Source organism: Sapajus apella, unplaced genomic scaffold, assembly GCF_009761245.1.
Source record: "Sapajus apella isolate SASKATOON/1434 unplaced genomic scaffold, GSC_monkey_1.0 scaffold5, whole genome shotgun sequence".
Classification (NCBI taxonomy): Eukaryota; Metazoa; Chordata; class Mammalia; order Primates; family Cebidae; genus Sapajus; species Sapajus apella.
Genome location: NW_022436945.1, coordinates 7,307,432 through 7,325,991, shown reverse-complemented (window position 1 = coordinate 7,325,991; position 18,560 = coordinate 7,307,432). Strand labels below are relative to the sequence as shown.

Sequence of the window (18,560 nt, the reverse complement as noted above, 5' to 3'; positions counted from 1 at the left end):
CCATGCCTGGACTTAAGTTAACTTTTGTATATGATATAAGGAAGGGGTTCAGTTTCACTCTTCTGCAAATTGTGCCATTATCCCAGCACCATTTATCGAATAGGGAATTCTTCCCTCATTGCTTGTTTCTGCCAGGTTTGTCAAAGATCAGATAGTTGTAGGTGTGTGGCTTTATTTCTGGGTTCTCTATTATGTTCCATTGGTCTAATCTGTTTTAGTACCAGTACCGTGCTCTTCTGGTTACTGTAGTCCTGCAGTATAGTTTGAAGTCAGGTAGCATGATACCTCCAATTTTGTTCTTTTTGCTAAGGATTACCTTGGGTATTTGGGCTCTTTCTTGGTTCCATATGAATTGTAAAATAGTGTTTCTAGTTCTGTGAAAAATGTCAATGGTAGTTCAATAGGAATAGCATTTAATCTATAAATTGCTTTAGGCAGTGTGTTCATTTAACAATATTGATTCTTCCTATCCATGAGCATGGAATGTTTTTCCATTTGTTTGTGTCATTTCTGATTTATTTGAGCAGTGTTTTGCAGTTCTCCTTGTAGAGGTCTTTCACTTCCCTGGTTAGCTGTATTCCTTCCATATTTGTGTGTGTGTGTGTGTGAGAGAGAGAGAGAGAGAGAGAGAGTTGTGAATGGGATTGTGTTCCTGATTTGGCTCTCAGCTTGAATGTTGTTGGTATATAGGAATGTTAGTGATTTTTGCACATCAATTTTGTATCCTGAGACTTTCGTGAAGTCTCAAGATGTTTATCAGCATAAGGAGCTTTTGGGCTGAGACTATGAGTTTTCTAGTTATAGGATCATGTCGTCTACAAACAGGAATAGTTTGACTTTCTCTCTATTTGGATGCCCTTTATTTCTTTCTCTTGCCTGACTGCCATGGCCAGAACTTCCAATACTATGTTGAATAGGAGTGAGAGAGGGCATCTTTGTCATGTGCTGCAAACCTATTTTTAAAATGGACAAAATACTTGAACAAGCAATTCCCTAAAAAGATACATGTGAGGCCGGGCATGATGGCTCATGTCTGTAATCTCAGCACTTTGGAAGGCCAAGGCAAGTGGATTGCTTGAGCCCAGGAGTTCAAGACCAGCTGGGCAACAGGGCAAAACGTGGTCTCTAAAAAAATACAAAAATTAGCTGAGCATGGTGGTATATGCCTGCAGTCCCAGCTACTTAAGAGGCTGAGGTGGGAGGATTGCTTGAGCCCAGAAGGTTGAGGCAGCAGCAAGCCATGATCATGCCTCTGTACTCCAGCCTGGGTGACAGAGCAAGACCCTGTCCCCCCAAAAAAAAGATATATGAGTGGCTTGTAAGCACATGAACACGAGCTTAACATCATTAGTCATCAGGAAAACGCAACTTACCACAACAGTGAGATACCATTTCCCACCAATGGAATGGCTAAAATTAAGAAGTCTGACAACACAAAATGTTGGCAACAATCTAGAGCAACTGGAACTCTCATATATTACTGGCAGGGCCTAAAATTGTACAATCAACTTAGAAAGCTATTTGATTGTTTCTTAGAACATTAAGCACATACCTACCAGCAATTCCACTTTTAGGTATTTAAGCAAAAGAATGAAAAACATTGCTGGGCACTGTGTCTCATGCCTGTAATTCCAGCACTTTAGGAGGCCAAGGTGAGTGGATAACCTGAGGACAGGAGTTCAAGACCATTCTGGCCGACATGGTAAAACCTTGTCTCTACTAAACAATACAAAAATTAGCCAGGCATGGTGGCACATGCCTGTAATCCCAGCTACTTGGGAGGCTGAGGCAGGACAATGGCGTGAATCCAGGAGACAGAGGTTGCAGTGAGCCGAGATGGCGCCACTGCACTCTAGCCTGTGCAACAGAGTAAGACTCCATCTCATAAAAAAAAGAAAGAAAGAAATGAAAAACATATACCTACAAAAATCCTTGGACAGGTTTATTTCTAGCAGCTTTATTTAGGATAGCCCAGAAGCATAAACAACCCAAATGTCTATCAGTAGAGAAATGGGTAAACAAATTGCAGTGCATTCATGTAATGGAATACTACACAGCAGCAAAAAGAATGAGTTGCTGACATACACAACAACATGCATGAGGCCCAAAGACATGAGGGGGAGCAACATAACCTGGAAACAAAAGAATGCCACCACATGATTCAGTTTGTACGACACTTAAGCTCAAGCAAAAGTGATCTGTGGAAATCAAAGCTTGGCTGCAAGGAAAGTTTTTGGTTAATGAAAATGTTCTGTATTTTGATTGAGATATTGGTTTCATAGTTTTATATATTTATCAAAACTCACTGGATTGTACACTTATAGTGAATCTGTGCACTTCACTATATCTAAATTTTACTTGAAGAAAACATTAAAAATAATAATAAACTGAGCCCTAGCCTGAGAGAAAGTTCAGTCCCTCCACAGGGATTCACCGGGAGCGCTTACCTGGTGATGCCACCTGTCACTCTTGCCCTAGGCTGCTCTTCTAGTTTCTCTGGCCTTCTCCTAACCATTGGGTTGGTTTCAGACCCAGGTATCCCTGCTACATTGTTCCTTAAAGGTGGCTATGTTTTGCACACCTTTGAAAAGCTTGAGGATAACTAAGAGAATCAGAATGCAGAGAAAAAAAACTTCTCTCTTTTAATATGTGTAGGTTTTTGTTTTTGTTTTTGTTTTTTTTTGAGACAGAGTTTCACTCTTATTGCCCAGACTGGAATGGAATGGTGCAATCTCAGTTCACTGCAACCTCCACCTCCTGGGTTCAAGCGATCCCCCTGCCTCAGCCTCCTGAGTAGCTGGGACTACAGGCATGCATGACCATACTTGGCTAATTTTTTGTATTTTTAGTAGAGATGGGTTTCATCATATTGGCCAGGCTGGTCTTGAACTCCTGACTTCAGGTGATCCCCCAGCCTCTGCCTCCCAAAGTGCTGGGATTATAGGCATGCACCACTGCCCCTGGCTCATAATTAGTTCTTTATGTAATTCTTACTATGTGCCAGACAATGTTTTTAGTACTTTATAGATATTGACTCTTAATCCTTATGGAAAAGGTAGCCTTATTAACCTTATGCTATAGAGGAGGAAGCTCAGGCCCAGGGAGTTTAAAGACCTCACCAAGGCCCCATAGTGAGTGGGTTGCAGAGCTGGAATTTGGAGCCGGGTGGTCTGGCTCTTGCACCATCCTCTTGGCCACCTTCCTACGCTGCTTCTAGCATCCTGCATTTCCTTTCAGGAGTCCCCATTGTCTCTCTCATACTTAACCCCCCAGCCTGGGCCTTCTCACCTCTGCCAAGCAGAGTGCCCCTTTTCATAGCCTTTTCTCACAGCCCAAGACCTTCACCCCCACCTCTGGAGCTCTGGCCTGATGTCCTTGTCAGGGGAAGCAGATGCCACTCATACCTGGCAGTCTCTACAGAGAGGCCCACCATGTGGCATTCTTTTACATTTTCAAGCAAGATAAACACTTAACATCCCAACCTAAATCAATCACACTCAAAATTCTCAGTTGGTTCAAAAGGTCAGAATTAAGGAAGGGAGCTCTGGTGTCCTCCTCTAAAGACATCTGTCAGCATCTTACCTAGAATGTAGAAACTCCTGCAGCTTTAAACTAGCATTTCCTTGTTCACGCTACATATATGAAGGCCTATTTGTGATATCCCTATTTGTACTTGGGATGCCAGTAAAAGGTGTGACCATGCTTTGAAAAATGCAGAAGACTGCATTAAGGTGAAGTGTTGTTGTTTTTATATATGCAGAAAGAGCTGCAAAATTAAGACCATAGAGATCTCTTTTTTGGAGTCCCCAGAGACCCCATATCAGTAACTCTAAGCTCTCAGTCATTCTGACAGTTGGTCATCATTTATTAAGAACCCACTAAAACAGATATTAGATGGTTCCTGCTAAATACTGATTGTAACCTAAGTGTAATAATACACTTTATATGGCAGGTTGCTTTTTGAAAGTCAAGTAAGATGTTTCTCACCCCCACTAACCGCTATCAGAGGTCCCTCCTCCCAGGCAGAGTGGCTGGCACGTTATCAGAGGGGTAGTGTCATTCCCAGCCCTAGGATTGTTTGTGATTGTGGCATCCCTGTCTTCAAAGGATCAAAGTGTCCCTCAAGGAGGGAAGTGACCCGCAACCTCCACTGGACTCTTTGTTGAAGGAGAACACATCCGAAATCCAGCATCTACAGGAGGACTGGCAAATCCAGAAGGCCAAACTGCAAGCCCAGGTAGGACAGCCCTAGTGGGGATGCCACTTTCCTGAGATCTTGCCTTCTCCTTTTTATAAACTTAGAAATGCATTCAGGGCCTCATTCACATCCAAGCTAAGAAGGCATTACAGGACCAGGGCAAAATGAGATTCTTGGTTTTATTTATTCATTCATTCAAAACCTGCTGCAGCTGGGCATGGTGACTCACACCTGTAATCCCAGCACTTGGAGAGACCAATGGGGGGCAGACCACTGGATGTGAGGAGTTCAAGACCAGCCTGGCTAACACAGTAAAACCGCATCTCTACTAAAAATACAAAAATTAGCCAGGTGTGATGGCACATGCTTGTAATCCCAGCTACTCAGGAGGCTGAGGCAGGAGAATCACTTAAACCTGGGAGGCAGAGGTTGCAGTGAGCCAAGATCACGCCACTGTACTCCAGCCTGAGTGACTGTGTCTCAAAAAAAGAAAAAAAAAAACCTGTTGTGCTAAAGAGTACTATGAGCCACTGATGATTCATCAATGCAGAAGCCAGACAAAATACCTTACATTTTATGGCCAGATGTGCTGGTTCACACCTGTAATCCCAGCACTTTGGGAGGCCTAGGCAGGAGGACCGCTTGAGCCTAGGAGTTCAAGACCAACCAGGGCAACATAGCAAGACTCCGTCTCTAGAAAAAATGAAAAAAATTACCGGGTGTTGTGGCATGTGTCTGTACTCCCAGCTACTCAGGAGGCTGAGGTGGGAGGGTTGCTTGAGCTCAGGAGTTTGAGGCTGCCTTGGGCGGTGATCATACCACTGCACACCAGACTGGGCAACAAAGTGAGATTCTACCTCCAAAAAAAAGATATCATATTTTATATATAAAGAATATGTATATTTTGGCCAGGCATGGTGGCTCACGCCTGTAATCCCAACACTTTGGAAGGCTGAGGTGGGCAGGTCACGAGCTCAGGAGTTTGAGATCAGCCTGGTCAATGTGGTGAAACCCGTCTCCACTAAAAATACAAAAATCAGCTGGGTGTGGTGGCACATGCCTGTAGTCCCAGCTACTTGGGAGGCTGGGGCAGAAGAATCACTTGAACTCAGGAGGCAGAGGTTGCAGTGAGCTGAGATCACACCACTGCACTCCAGCCTGGGCAACAAAGCAAGATCCTGTCTCATATTTTATATACAAAGAATATATACAATTTGGCTGGGTGTGGTTGCTCACGCCTATAATCCAAGCACTTTGGGAGGCTGAAGAGGGTAGATTACGAGTTCAGGAGTTTGAGACCAGCCTGGCCAATATGGTAAAATCGTGTCTCCACTAAAAATACAAAAATTAGCCGGCCGCGATGGTGCGTGCCGGCACGTGCCTATAGTCCTAGCTACTCTGGAGGCTGAGGCAAGAGAATCGTTTGAACCTGGGGGGCAGAGGTTGCCATTAGCCAAGAACATACTACTGCACTCCAGCCTGGTGACAGAGTGAGATTCCGTGTCACAAGAAGAATACGTATATTTTAGCAACGGAGGTGGAAACAGACAAATAAATGGTCGACATAAGAAGTTAGTAAATCACGTAGTTGATTCTAAGGTAATGATGACTCAGGAAAAAGAAAAGCTGAGTGTGGTGGCTCACGCCTGAAATCCCAGCACTTTGGGAGGCCAAGCTGGGCGAATCATTTGAGGTCAAGGGTTTGGGACCAATCTGGCCAACATGGTGAAACCCTGTCTCTACTAAAAATTCAAAAAAATTGGCTGGGCATGGTGGTGGGTGCCTGTAATCCCAGCTACTAGGAGGTTGAGGCAGGAGAATCGCTTGAACCTAGGACGTGGAGGTTGCAGTGAGCTGAGATCGTGCCACTGACTCTAGCCTGAGCCACTGAGTGAAACTCCATCTCAAAAAAAAAAAGAAATAAAGAAAAGAAAACTAGAGCAGTGCAGAGGGTTCTGGGAGGCTGCCCTGTGACAGGGGCCGGGGGTAGGGGAGGCAGTACTGCAGGAGGCTGTCAGGAGGAGCCTCAGGGAGGAAGCCAGATTCGAGCAAGCACCTGAAGGAGGAGGGGGGCCGCCACGTGGGTGCCTGGAGGGTATTCCAGTCCTCTCTTGATTTCTCTTGGAAGGTTGGTGTCCTCACCCCTCTTTTCCTCTTTCCTGGCATTTGTGGCTCTAGCTGAGGGGTCCCTGGGAGGACTGGCCACCCTCAGGTCCTTAAAACTTGCAGCTTCCATCCCCTGAGTCCCTACAGACAGAGGAGGCTCAGCTGCATGGAGGTTACATTTAGAAAGCTTTCATTAAAAAAAAAAAAAAATCCCAGGAAAGGCCAGGGGCTTAGGCTGAGGGCAGCACGCCCGGTGCGCAGGTCTTGCAGATGCAGCAGGCTCTGGAGCAGTGTGCCAGCAACTACAGGGAGGACCTGCAGGCGCTCAAGCAGCTCTCGGACCTCGAGAGGGAGAAGCTGCAGCGTGAGCTCCAGGAGAGCACTCAGCAGAACCAGGCCGTGAAAGCCCAACTCGAGGCGTCCCACCAGAGAGCCCTGCGCATGCTGGAGAAGGCCAGACATCAGGAACTCAAGGTGAGGGGATGACTGTGCGGTCTACTCTGCTGGGCACCCGCTAGGTGAGTACGGCCATGCACAAAGCCGTCCCTTTTCTACATGACCTCCATCCCCGCCCCCCGCCCGAGAATCTTTCCGGGTCGTTATTATTGTATTCTCTTTTTCCAGATGAGGAAAGAGGCTCAGAGAGATTTTGTAACTTGCTTAGGGTCACACAGCTTGTAAGTGGCAAAGCAAGGAAGTGGACTAGGTCTGCTGGGCTTCTTGTGCTACGTTCCCCACCTGCTTGTGACCTTGGTGACATAAGAACGATTTGCTTTCATGACAAAAAAAAAAAAGGAAAAAATAAATAAAAGTACAAAAATTAGCCAGGCATGGTGGCAAGTGCCTGTAATCCCAGCTACTTGGGATGCTGAGGCATGAGAATCACTTGAACCTGGAAGTGGAGGTTGCAGTGAGCTGAGATTGTGCCATTGCATTCTAGCCTGGGAGACAGAACAAGGCTCTGTCTCAAAAAACAAAAACAAACAAACAAACAAAAAAACAGCTCAGCCACAAAGACCTTTTGACCTTTCCAAGGGTTTGGAAAACTGTGGCGTGGTATACAACAACGGATAACCTGGCAGGTGGTTCGGCTGCGTTTCATCCAGAACCTTCTACCTTGTGGCCTGGCTTAAACACTGTTTTCTCTTAAGCAGCTATTTGAAAAGGTGTCCCACAAAAACAAGGGAGCAAACCAAGGAAAAGGGAATAAAAGAGAGCTGGGATACCGGGGTTCAATGCAGAAGCAAGAAGGAAGGTTTGAGGAGGCTGGCTTAGCCACTGGCCAATAGCTCAGTCCGGGCTGCAGTAAGGAACCGAGGGCTCTGGAAGAGCTGTCTCCCGGGGAAAGCAGAACCGATGGATTCTCTGACAGATTTGGCCATGTAGAAAATTGCACTGAGTGTTGTACAAAGCATTTAGAAGTTGTAGGAAGACTTCACCAGATAGCCAAAGGAAACTAAACAAATAAAAAATGCAACAGTTATTAAAGCAAGAAAAACAAAAAGTTGCACAAGGCAGAAATTCAATCATAGTAACTTTTTTATCTCAATGGTGCAAAATATTTACATATTCTCAATATTTAAAATATGAGGTGTACTTCAACATATTAAAAAAGCAACATAGAGCTGGGCGCAGGGACTCACACCTGTAATCCCAGCACTTTGGGAGACTGAGGTGGACGGTCATGAGGTCAGGAGTTCGAGACCAGCCTGACCAACATGGAGAAACCCTCCTTTACTAAAAATACAAAAAATTAGCTGGGCATGGTAGCACATGCCTGTAATTTCAATTACTCGGAAGGCTGAGTCAGGAGAATCGCTTGAACCCAGGAGGCAGAGGTTGCAGTAAGCCAAGATCGCGCCATTGCACTCCAGCCTGAGCAACAAGAGCAAAACTCTGTCTCAAAAAAAAGAAAAAGAAACACAACTATGTATAAGCAATGGAAGAGGTAGAGTGTATGAGACCTAAAATCCTCATCTACTATAATGGGAAGACAATTTATAATCTCAAAAATAAGATACAGTAGAATGGAAACACTGTATTTTTAATGCTGGTAAATACCACAAGAAACAAGGAGTTGACAACAGCTGCCTCCAGAGAGCAGGAGACAGAGAGGGAGGAAGAAAGAGCTAGGAGGCTGCTTATTTTCCTTTCTTTTAATACTATTTGGCTCTTTACTATGTGTACATATTACCCTGATAACAATATAAAAGAAGCTTTAAAAAAAGAAAGAAAGTTGAGCACGGTGGCCCATGCCCGTAATCCCAGCATTGTGGGAGGGCCAAGGTGAGCAGACCACTTGGGGCCAGGCGTTCGAGACCAGCTCAGCCAACATGGTGAAACCTCATCTCTACTAAAAATACAAAAATTAGTCGGGCATCGTGACGCACACCTGTAATCCTATCTACTCAGAAGGCTGAGGCAGGAGAATCGCTTGAACCCGGGAGGCAGAGATTGCAGTGAGCTGAGATTACACCATTGTACTCCAGCCTGGGCAACACAGCAGACTCCATCTCAAATCAAAACAAAGAAAGAAAGAAAGGGAAATAATGCACATGGACTGCCTGGCACTTACTAGATGCTCAAAAAAAAAAAAAAAAAAGTCAGTTTCCTTATTTCTTTTGTTCTTCTAAGTCTTTCCATTTTGGCTTACAATCTTCAAGAGCTCAGGCTGGGGAGATCCCAGGTGTATTCACTGCTGGGTGACACTGACCTTCGTGTATGCCTGAGTTTTATTCCTCCATGCTGCGGACCCCAATTTCTCGCAGGAGGCAGAGAGGGCAGGAGGCTTCATTCACCTGAGGCGGGGAGTTCCAAGTGCTCTGGGGAGTTGGACCCATGAGGTCTGAGTCCTAGCCAAGGGCAAGTGAAAGGACACTCTGCCCCAGTTCCTGTGTCAGTAATTATGAGTGGGCTGCCTGGGTTCAAGTCCTGGATCTGCCATTTACAAAGTATGGGAGCTCAAGTCTTCTAGCTTCTTTGTGACTCAGTTTCCTCATTTATAAAATGATTGATGGTAGTATAGATCTTATAAGATGGTTATGAAGATCAAAATAGATAATACATGTAAAGTACTTAGAACAGTGCGTGGCTGAGTAACAGCTCAGTTTTTAAAGGGTTCATTTTTATTATTCACTCATCTATTCTGCTGGCATTTATTAAGTAGCTACTGTGAGCTGCCATCATGCAGAGCTGTGGAGATACCAGATTACCACACTCTCTGTCCTTACATAGCTCGCCTATAGGGGAAAAGACAGCCCCTCAAACAGTTTGCTGGGATCAGTGGGTGGTAGCCATGAGGTAGTTGCCTAAGGTATTTGGAAGCACTGGGAATAGAGACATTATATAGTATGAGACTTTTAGAGAAACAAGGTGAAACTGGGTCCCTTAGGAGGCCCCAAACTGGCCACAACAAGAGCAGGGTAACCCTCCCATAGCAGCTGGAGAAATTCACCAGGAATGAGTCCCCAGCTTGCCCTGAGCCCTGGGTGCCGCTGCAGCATGTGTGATCCTCACTGTCAAAGGCTTCTGAGCAAGTGGGTGGGCGGTGCTGACCTGAATCTTTGGTTGCCCCCTGAGATGGAGAGAGGCTGGGTAAGAGTGAGAGAGTTTGGCTCCCTCTTGCAAAGCCCAGGCTTCAAGTTCTCCATCCCCATTTCCCTAGGGATAAAAATGTCACCAATTGGTGTTCTCTGAGCCTTGCAACAAGGGGAGGAGGAGGAAGGTATCAGAGAATTTGAAAAGTATGAAGCTTTTCTGTTTTTTTAAATAAACTTACAACCAGGCATGGTGGTTCATGCCTGTAATCCCAGCACTTCGGGAGGTCAAGGCAGGAGGACCATTTGAGGCCAGGAGTTTGAAGTTAGCCTGGGCAACATAGGGAGACCCAAGTTCTACAGAAAATTAGCCAGGTGTAGTGGTGAGCATCTGTGGTCTCAGCTACTTAAGAGGCTGGGGTCGGGGGATCACTTGGGCCTGAGAGGTCAAGGCTGCAGGGAGCCATGATCGCACCACCAGCTGGGCAACAGAGTGAGACCCTGTCTCAAAAAAAAGAAAAGAAAAAGAAACTTGCCACAGAATGACTGACTTTCCCCTGGGAGGAGTGAGACCAGTTCCCTATTGCCATCCCCTGTGAGAGGTGGCAGAGACAGGCTAAGGCAAGCTTCCACATGACCCGCTGAGTTCAGGAGGCCAACTTGGGTGCAAAGATGGTTGAGTTCTTCCCTCACAAGAGCCTCATGTATTTGGTGAAATCCCAGAGGAAATTTGATGAAATTTCCACTGCCTGAGTGAATGGAAAGGGCTTGGGCCCTGGACTCCACCACTCATAGGTCAGAATCCTGCCTCTATCATCACCTGTCTACAGGCAGGTCTCCTACCTTTCTAGCCACAGTTGCCAGCTCTGTTAAAAAAGATGGCAGCAGGGATGGGTGCCTGGGCGTGATGGCTCATGCCTGTAATCCCAATACTTCAGGAGGCTAAGCAGGAGGATTGCTTGAGCTCAGGAGTTTGAGACTAGCCTGGGTAACATAGTGAGATCCTCCCTCTATATAAAAAAAGAGTTAAAAAAGATGAAGGGATAATAATTTCTCTATCTTTTCTGTGCGACCCTGGGAAACCAAATTCATCTCTCCAATGCCCACCTCTCATTTCCTCATCTAAAACCTGGGGCTATGTATTAACTGAAACTCTTCTAACTGGGGGGAAAAAAACCCAGAAACTATATTAGTTTCCTATTGCTGCTGTAACAAATTAGCACAAGCTTGGTGTTTTAAAACAATACGGATTTATTATCTGACAGTTCTGAAGGTCAGAAATCTAAGAATCATGGAATTGGCAGGGCTGGTTCCTTCTAAAGGCTCCAGGGGAGAATCTCTGTCTTTGTCTTTTCCGACTTCTAGAGGCTGCCTGAGTTCCTTGGCTCCTGGTCTCTTGCTGCATTATCAAAGCCAAAAGCGTAGCATCTTCAAATCGCGTGCTCTCTCTCCTCTCCCTCTCTCTCCCCCTTTCTCTCTCTCTGACCTCTGCTTCCACCATCAACCCTTTTCTCACCAACCCTCCTACAGCCCTCTTGTGACTGAGGCCCACCCAGATAATTCAGGGTAATCTCCCGTCTAAGATCCTTAATCACCTCTGCAAAGTCCCTTTGACCATGTAAGGTAACATCCTCGGTTTTCAGGGATTCAGACATGGACATCTTACGGGCTGTTTTTGTACCTCTCACAGAAACCAGCTTGAGTGACGTTAGGCAGGCAGTGAAGAGACACTTTAAGTTTATACAGCTGCTCACAGAAACTGCTTTGGGTGTTTGACACACAGTGGGACTTCAGTAAATGAATGTTTGTTGAGGGAAAGCATGAATGAACCAAAAATAAAAAATAGGGAAAGAAAGAATGAGTGAATATGAACCCAAGGACAGAGACACAGCTAGTTCTCAGGACCAAACAAGAGCTGTAGGGACCCTCCCTCCTCCCCATGGCATTTCTGCTCTGCTCTGCACACCAGCCCTGGGCTGCCTCCACCCCACTCGTCCTGGGGCAGATATCAGATATTGCCTCAGAGCTCCCGAGTACAGTAAATTTGGAGCCACAGAGTATCTGTCAGTCTCTTTGGCTCTGTCCCCCACCTCTTCATACCAAATTTCCATTAAAGGAACTCTGATTGGCCCAGCTTGGAACGGGTGTCCGCTCTGGCCCAATCAGCTGTGGAAGAGGGCGGGTTCACACGGGGCAAAATGGCTGCTGTGGCCGGGCCATTGTACAGCGTTCTCTGTAGCCTGATAAGCCCTCCATGGGAGAGTGCAAGCCTTCAGACCACCCTGGCTCAGAAGAGCTTGGCAAAGGAGTCGAGTCCCCCAACCCTGTGACCACGTGTCCCCACATGCCTCCTTGTCCACACTGTTTCCCACAGGCCACAGAGGAACGCTTGAAGAAGGAATCCAGCCACAGCCTCCAGATCCAACACCAGGCGCACCGGCTGGAGCTCCAGGCCTTGGAGGAAAAGGCCAGGCAAGAGCTGCAGGAGGAGCGTGAGAGGATGCAGGCCCAGCAGGCCCTGCTGCTAGGTATACTCCAACAGTGCACCGGGGAGGGCCCGGCCATCTGCAGGGTCTGCACGTAGAAACTAGTGACAAGCTGAGGGCGGGGCTCCAGGGCTCTCGGGCACACAGGTCGGGGACAGTCCTGGCTCTGCCATCAACTAGGTGTGAGACCTGGGATGGCTCACTGTGATCCTCATTTCCCTTTTTTATAAAATGGAATTACAATTGTCCCTACCTCGTGGGCTCACTCTGTGGATTAAATGAGATATTAAATACGAAGTGCCTAGCATATAACATGAGCCCAGTGAATGTAGATACTGTCATCATCATCATATTATTGCATATAACCCAGATCTCTGAGCCTTCATGTGAGTTTCACGGCATTGCCTCAACCTCTCATTTCTGCTCTGAAGATTTCTACAAACTGGGGGCTCTCAGGCCTCCACACGCTGCTTTCTCTGACTGCCCCAACATCTTCCCCAGCCCAAAACTCTGCCCTTTTTCAGTTGCCACATCAATAAAACCACTCACACCCAGCATCTTGGAAATTAACAGAGGCAGTTAAGATCCCTAGAGCCAAACTGCCTGGGTGTCAAGCGCAGCTCTGACATTCACTAGCTGTGTGGCTTTGGGTAGGGGGTTGCTTAACTGCTCTGTGCCTCAGTCTCCCATCTACAAAATGAGGATCATAATAGCATTCACCTCATTGGGCTGTAATGACGATTACATGAGTATACAGCCTGGCATGCAGTAAGTGCCATGCGAGTGTTCCTGTTAAATGATGACTGAAGATTCCAGTGCTGCATGCCTGACTCTGGAGCTCTCTCTCCATTTTTGTAGATCATTCCTGTCACTCATTTTCTCCTTCATTCTCATCTTTCCTGTCACCCTTAAGAGCAAGACAAATACCTCTCATCATTTCATGCAGAACACTAAAGATCATGTTGCCTTTATTAAATATTTCTTCCAAACCTAGACAGGGCTCTCCTTAAGAGATTTCTGGGTGCTGAGTGTGGTGACTCATGCCTGTAGCCCCAGCACTTTGGGAGGCCAAGGTGAGAGAGGATGACTTAAGGCCAGTAGCTGGAGACAAGCCTGGACAACATAGCAAGACCCCATCTCTACAAAGAAAATTAATTAGGAAAAAAAGTAAAAAGAGAATTCTGCAGGAGAGCATTTTCTGTATGCCCCTAAGTGAGTAGGCTCTATCTTGCTGCTTGGTTGAGTTCTCATTAGAAAACGTGACCCACTGACTGCATGTTTTTGAGGAAGTGGTGTGAGTAGCAGGAAGGAAAGAGTTTTGTAGACTTCCCAGTTAGCAGCTACCCTGGAATGGTGGTGTCCACATGGGAAATGCTGGAGTTAGCAGCATGTAAAGATAAAACACAAGCTGTGCCACATGGCTCAGGTCCAAGGCTCCCCATGTACGGGTCAGGCCGGACACTCTGGTGATTCCAACACTCAGCAGCAGCTGCCAGTTTAGATGTCCCTGCTGCCCCTTCCCTGGCTTTTCTGACTCCACAGCAGCCCTGTTCTTCCCCGAAGAAAATAATCGGGAGGCCGGCTGCGGTGGCTCACACCTGTAATCCCAGTGCTTTGGGAGGCTGAGGTGGGTGGATCATGAGGTCAGGAGTCCAAGACCAGTCTGACCAAGATGGTGAAATCCCGTCTCTACTAAAATACAAAAATTAGCCAGGCATGCGCCTGTAGTCCCAGCTACTCGGGAGGCTGAGACAGGAGAATTGCTTGAACCTGGGAGGCAGAGGTTGCAGTGAGCTGACATCATGCCACTGCACTTTAGCCTGGCTGACAGACTGAGACTCTGTTTCATAAATAAATAAATAAATAAATAAAAGAATCCAGAGAGATCCCTGGAAAGAGCCTGGGGAAAGGCTGGGCTTCTCAGCACCAGTCCTGGGAAGAAGGGGCTTTGTTGACTCTGTGATGACAACAAATCGTAGGCTTCATGGGAAGGTGCGAGCACCTGCGGCAATGGCAGATTGATATGAGATAATCCTGGTGCTGATTCTCCTCTTCTAATATCTGTGTGAGACACAACTGACCTGTAATACTATAGGTCACTGTGAGAGTGCAGGGAGGGCCGGTGTTTACTAGAGGGTTGGAATCCTGACATGCTGGATGGATAGATGAACAGATGGATGGAGGATGAATGGGTGGGTGGGTAGACAGGTGAATGGGTGTGTGGTTAGATGGGTGGCTGGGTTGACAGATGGAAGACAGAAAAATGGGTGGATGGACGGACAGGAGGAAGGATGGATAGATGATTGGGTGGGCAATTGATGGGTGGATGGATGAATGGATGGACAGAAGGGTACACAGATACTTGGGCAGACAGGTAGGCAGATGGATGGATGAATGGATAGACGGATGGATGGTGAATGGGTGGATGGGTAGATAAGTGGATGGGTGAATGAATGGGCAAGTGGATAGAGGGATAGATGGGTCAGTGGATAGATGGATAGGTGGACAGATAGATGAATGATGGGAAGGTGTGAGAGAAGGAGGAGGGTAAAGAATTAATACCCTATAATTTATTATTTGCTAAAGAGTTTTATTACATATATCTTGTGATAAAAGTTTTCAAAAAATGGGGTTATGTTTAGAGATTTAAAAAAAAAAAAAAGAAAGAAAATAAGCCATAGAAATCACTTTATCAAAATTTTGCTGGAGAGAAAAGATGACCAAGTAAATTTTTCATCTTAATATCATCCAAATATACTAAGCTTTTACATGTGTTTAATATAGTTAACCTTTGAGAGAAGGTTAGTAAGCTTACAGGAAAGCTTTTATAACTAATACACTTTTACCACATCATCCATTTTCACTCTAAAGATCATTTGTTTATTTTACAAATACATGTTGAGCACTTGCTCTGTACTAAAACCTGTGCTAGGTTTTAGTACAGAGTGATCAGAACAATGTTTCAAAGGTTATTTGCAATGACTAAAATACAGAGTCTCAAAAGTTCTTAACAGAAAAGTAAACTATCAAATTTACAAGCACTTTGAAAGTATCTTTTTTTTTCTAAAGAAATAGCTTTCTATTTAGTGTCTGCTCTATAAGAAAATAATCATTTTGAAATAATTGTTTCCATCATGCTGGGAAGTGTCTAGTGTACTACGGGAAATCAGTCTCCATCCTCACAGGGGAAGCTAGAGTTTCTGGCCTTACTGTCCCCTGGGTTTAAGAGAATGCACACATTTCTCCTGGGTGATTCCATTTTAGTCCCTATCCTACTGGGACGACATGCCATCTCCTACCTCCATGATCTAGCCAAGACCTCCCACCCATGGGAAGAAGAACCTGTGAACATTTCGTCTCCTTAAGAGTTGACATTGGCCGGGCATGGTGGCTCACGCCTGTAACAGCACTTTGGGAGGCCATGATGGGCAGATCATTTTGTCAGGAGTCCAAGATCAGTCTGGCCAAAATAGTGAAACCCCATCTCTAATAAAAAAAAGATACAAAAATTAGTCGGGCGTGGTGGTGCGCTCCTGGTCCCAGCTACTCAAGAGGCTGAGGCAGGAAAATCGCCTGAACCTGGGAGGCAGAGGCTGCAGTGAGCGAAGATCGTGCCGCTGCACTCCAGCCTGTGTGACAGAGTGAGACTCCATCTCAAAAAAAAATAGTTGACATAAATTTCAAGTTTTCCAAGTTGAGACCATCACCCCCAGAAGAGACCTTCGGCTCATTTGATAATTCCCTGTTCTTTGCCTGGTCTCCTAACTTGATGCTGAGGTCAAGCGTTGCCACAGGATTTGGCCCTGAGCACAGGCCATCCTGCCCTCACCTGCCACCCATCCTAACCAACCAGTAGTGGGCAAGCAGGGGGTTCAGAGTGAAGAACCACTTGAAATCTTTTTGAAATCCCAACTCCATCATTTAATAGCTGTGTGGCTTTGGGGATTGTACTCACCCTGTCCCATCCTAAAATGGAGCAGAGGTGGGGAGTGGGTATAATTGATAACAGAAAGGATGGTTGTGGGGCTTTAATGAGAAGAGTTTTCACACATAGCCCTGTGGTTACTGTTATCTTGAAAAACGTTTGGGGAACTCAAGCCACCACAAGCCTTCAGCAGCCACCCACTCCACCCATCCCTGCTCCAGAGACTGTTGTCCCTATAAGACAGGCTCCAGCCTAGACCCAGCACCTGACTCCCACTGCCCTCCCTCTTCCAGAGTCCCTCAGGCAGGAGCTGTCAGAGCAGCAAGCTGCCTGCTCTGGGCACCAGAAGGATTTGGAGGCACTGCAGGCTGAGCTGAAGGATCTGGGCCGACGTCAAGCCAGCAGCCAGTGTCCAGGGGACAGCGAGGACCACACCATTGCCACAGAGGTCAGCACCCCTGCCCTTGCCCTTGCCCCAGCCACACCCTTCCCAGAGCAGCATCAGGGCCGCAGTGAGAAGCCTCATAAAAGACGAGATCTGAGGCCAAGTGCAGTGACTCACACTTGGCATCCAGCACTTTGGGAGGCAAAGTCAGAGGACCTCTTGAGGCCAGGATTTCAAGAGCAGCCAAGGCAACATAGCCCAGACTCTATCTCTACAAAAATTTTAAAATTAGCTGGGCGTGGTGGCATATGCCTGTAATCCTGGCTTGGGAGGCTGAGGTGGGAGGATCACTTAAGCCTAGGAGTTCCAGGGTGTAGTGAGCTATGATTGTACCACTGCACTCCAGCCTGGGCAACACAGCAAGACCCTGTCTCAAAAAAAAAAAAAAAAAAAGAATGGGCTCTGGGTACTCGGTCGTTCCCCTGCCCCCTGCCCACTGCCTGAAGTGGGAAGACCCTTCTCCACAGGCCTGAGGGATACTGCAGGGTCTCGTCAAGCAAAAAAAAAAAAAAGGTTTTAAGTGCTGCATGTCATTTATAATTCAGATGCAATGGTATCTCAGGGTGTTGGTGCTAGACAGGCCCTCAGTGCAGCTGCTCTGGGCCACTCCTTTGGATCTGCAGGGGAAGTTCTCAGACCATCTCCCAGATAGGCTCCGTCTAGACCTTGCTGTTCCCCTAAGTGGAGCAGCCTTGTTGTCACCCAGGCTCAGTGCCGACTCTCCTTCCACTTCCTGCTCAGACTTTGCCCATCAGCCCCTTCCCTGCACGTCCATCATTCCTGGTCTAGCTGGGTGCACAATCACCTCCTAACAGTGCAGCCCTCTCTCCCTCCAGCCCATGGTGTACGGCTTCAGGTATTCCCCCAAAACCCAGTACCACTTTTCATAAAGCCTTTGGTGGCTTTCACTGGAGAAAGCTCCAAATGCTTCAACTTGACATTGAAAAGCCTCCACCACTGACAATGACCTATAGGTCCTGCCATATTCCCCGCAGTTCATAAACCCGGCATCTGCACCCTCCCTTTGTCCTCTGCCTGTGCAACTCCTCCTGCCTGGAATGCTGCATGGCGTATCCCATGCTGGGGGCTTCCCTTACACACCGTGGCTCCCTCTGGCTCTGAGATCCTGGAGCACATCCTCCCAAGACAGCTCAGCTGGCTCTAGGATCTACCGCCTGGTCCTGTTGGGGACATGCCATTTCATGGATGTCCTTGTTGCCTAGACTGGATCAGCAGTCTTCAGAGGATAACCCGTCTGTTCTGCCTCATCGCTTCCCCAGCCCACTCCTGGCTCTCAGCAGGGTCTCCACCAGTGTCTGTGGATGGTGAGGATTTGTCGGTGGCCCAGTCCTGCTGAAAGTCCTGGGGACATAGGAATCACGTGTGCCTGACTTAGCTGTTGCTGAGCATAGGATGGTGATTTCTGGGTTTATGTGAAAAATATTAACAAATGACAAATCACAGGTTAGCCCAGTGGTTAAGTCTAGCAGAGGGAAGACAGAATGTGTTCCATTAACTGTTTAGATGAGTGGAGCCTCTGGTACCAATGGAAGGGGACAGGGGAAATGTGGGATGGTGACAGCTGGGGTCTGGACCATGGAGGGAGTCTGTTCATCCGAGGGCTCTGGATGGAAGCCAGGGAGCACTGAGTGCATGAGACGATACCTGGCCACCCGTGCCCCAGCCCTCTCCTTTGCCCCAGAGGAGGGAAGCCCTGAATGGTCTAGAAGGAAAGTGTGGTCTCAGGTGATACCCCACACAGAGCACAGATGCCGGGGTGTCAGCAAAGAGGAAGAGCCCGGGCAGCAAGTTATAAAGGAAAGGGGAGGGGACACAATGCCAGGCTGCAGCCCCAGGCTGGCCA

General features: G+C 47.0%; 1 protein-coding gene across 6 annotated transcripts in view; it reads left to right on the top strand.

Moving 5' to 3' along the window:
- Positions 1-18,560, top strand: part of FAM184B (family with sequence similarity 184 member B) — a 139,495-nt gene that overhangs the window by 107,170 nt on the left and 13,765 nt on the right. For 5 of the 6 annotated variants that reach the window (XM_032273170.1, XM_032273179.1, XM_032273184.1 and 2 more), the window contains 4 exons: positions 4,108-4,237; positions 6,566-6,778; positions 12,215-12,368; positions 16,545-16,699. In XM_032273170.1, coding sequence (XP_032129061.1) covers positions 4,108-4,237; positions 6,566-6,778; positions 12,215-12,368; positions 16,545-16,699 — 652 coding nt within the window. The remainder of the gene's footprint in view (positions 1-4,107; positions 4,238-6,565; positions 6,779-12,214; positions 12,369-16,544; positions 16,700-18,560) is intronic. The other variant, XM_032273186.1, reaches the window with a different exon arrangement.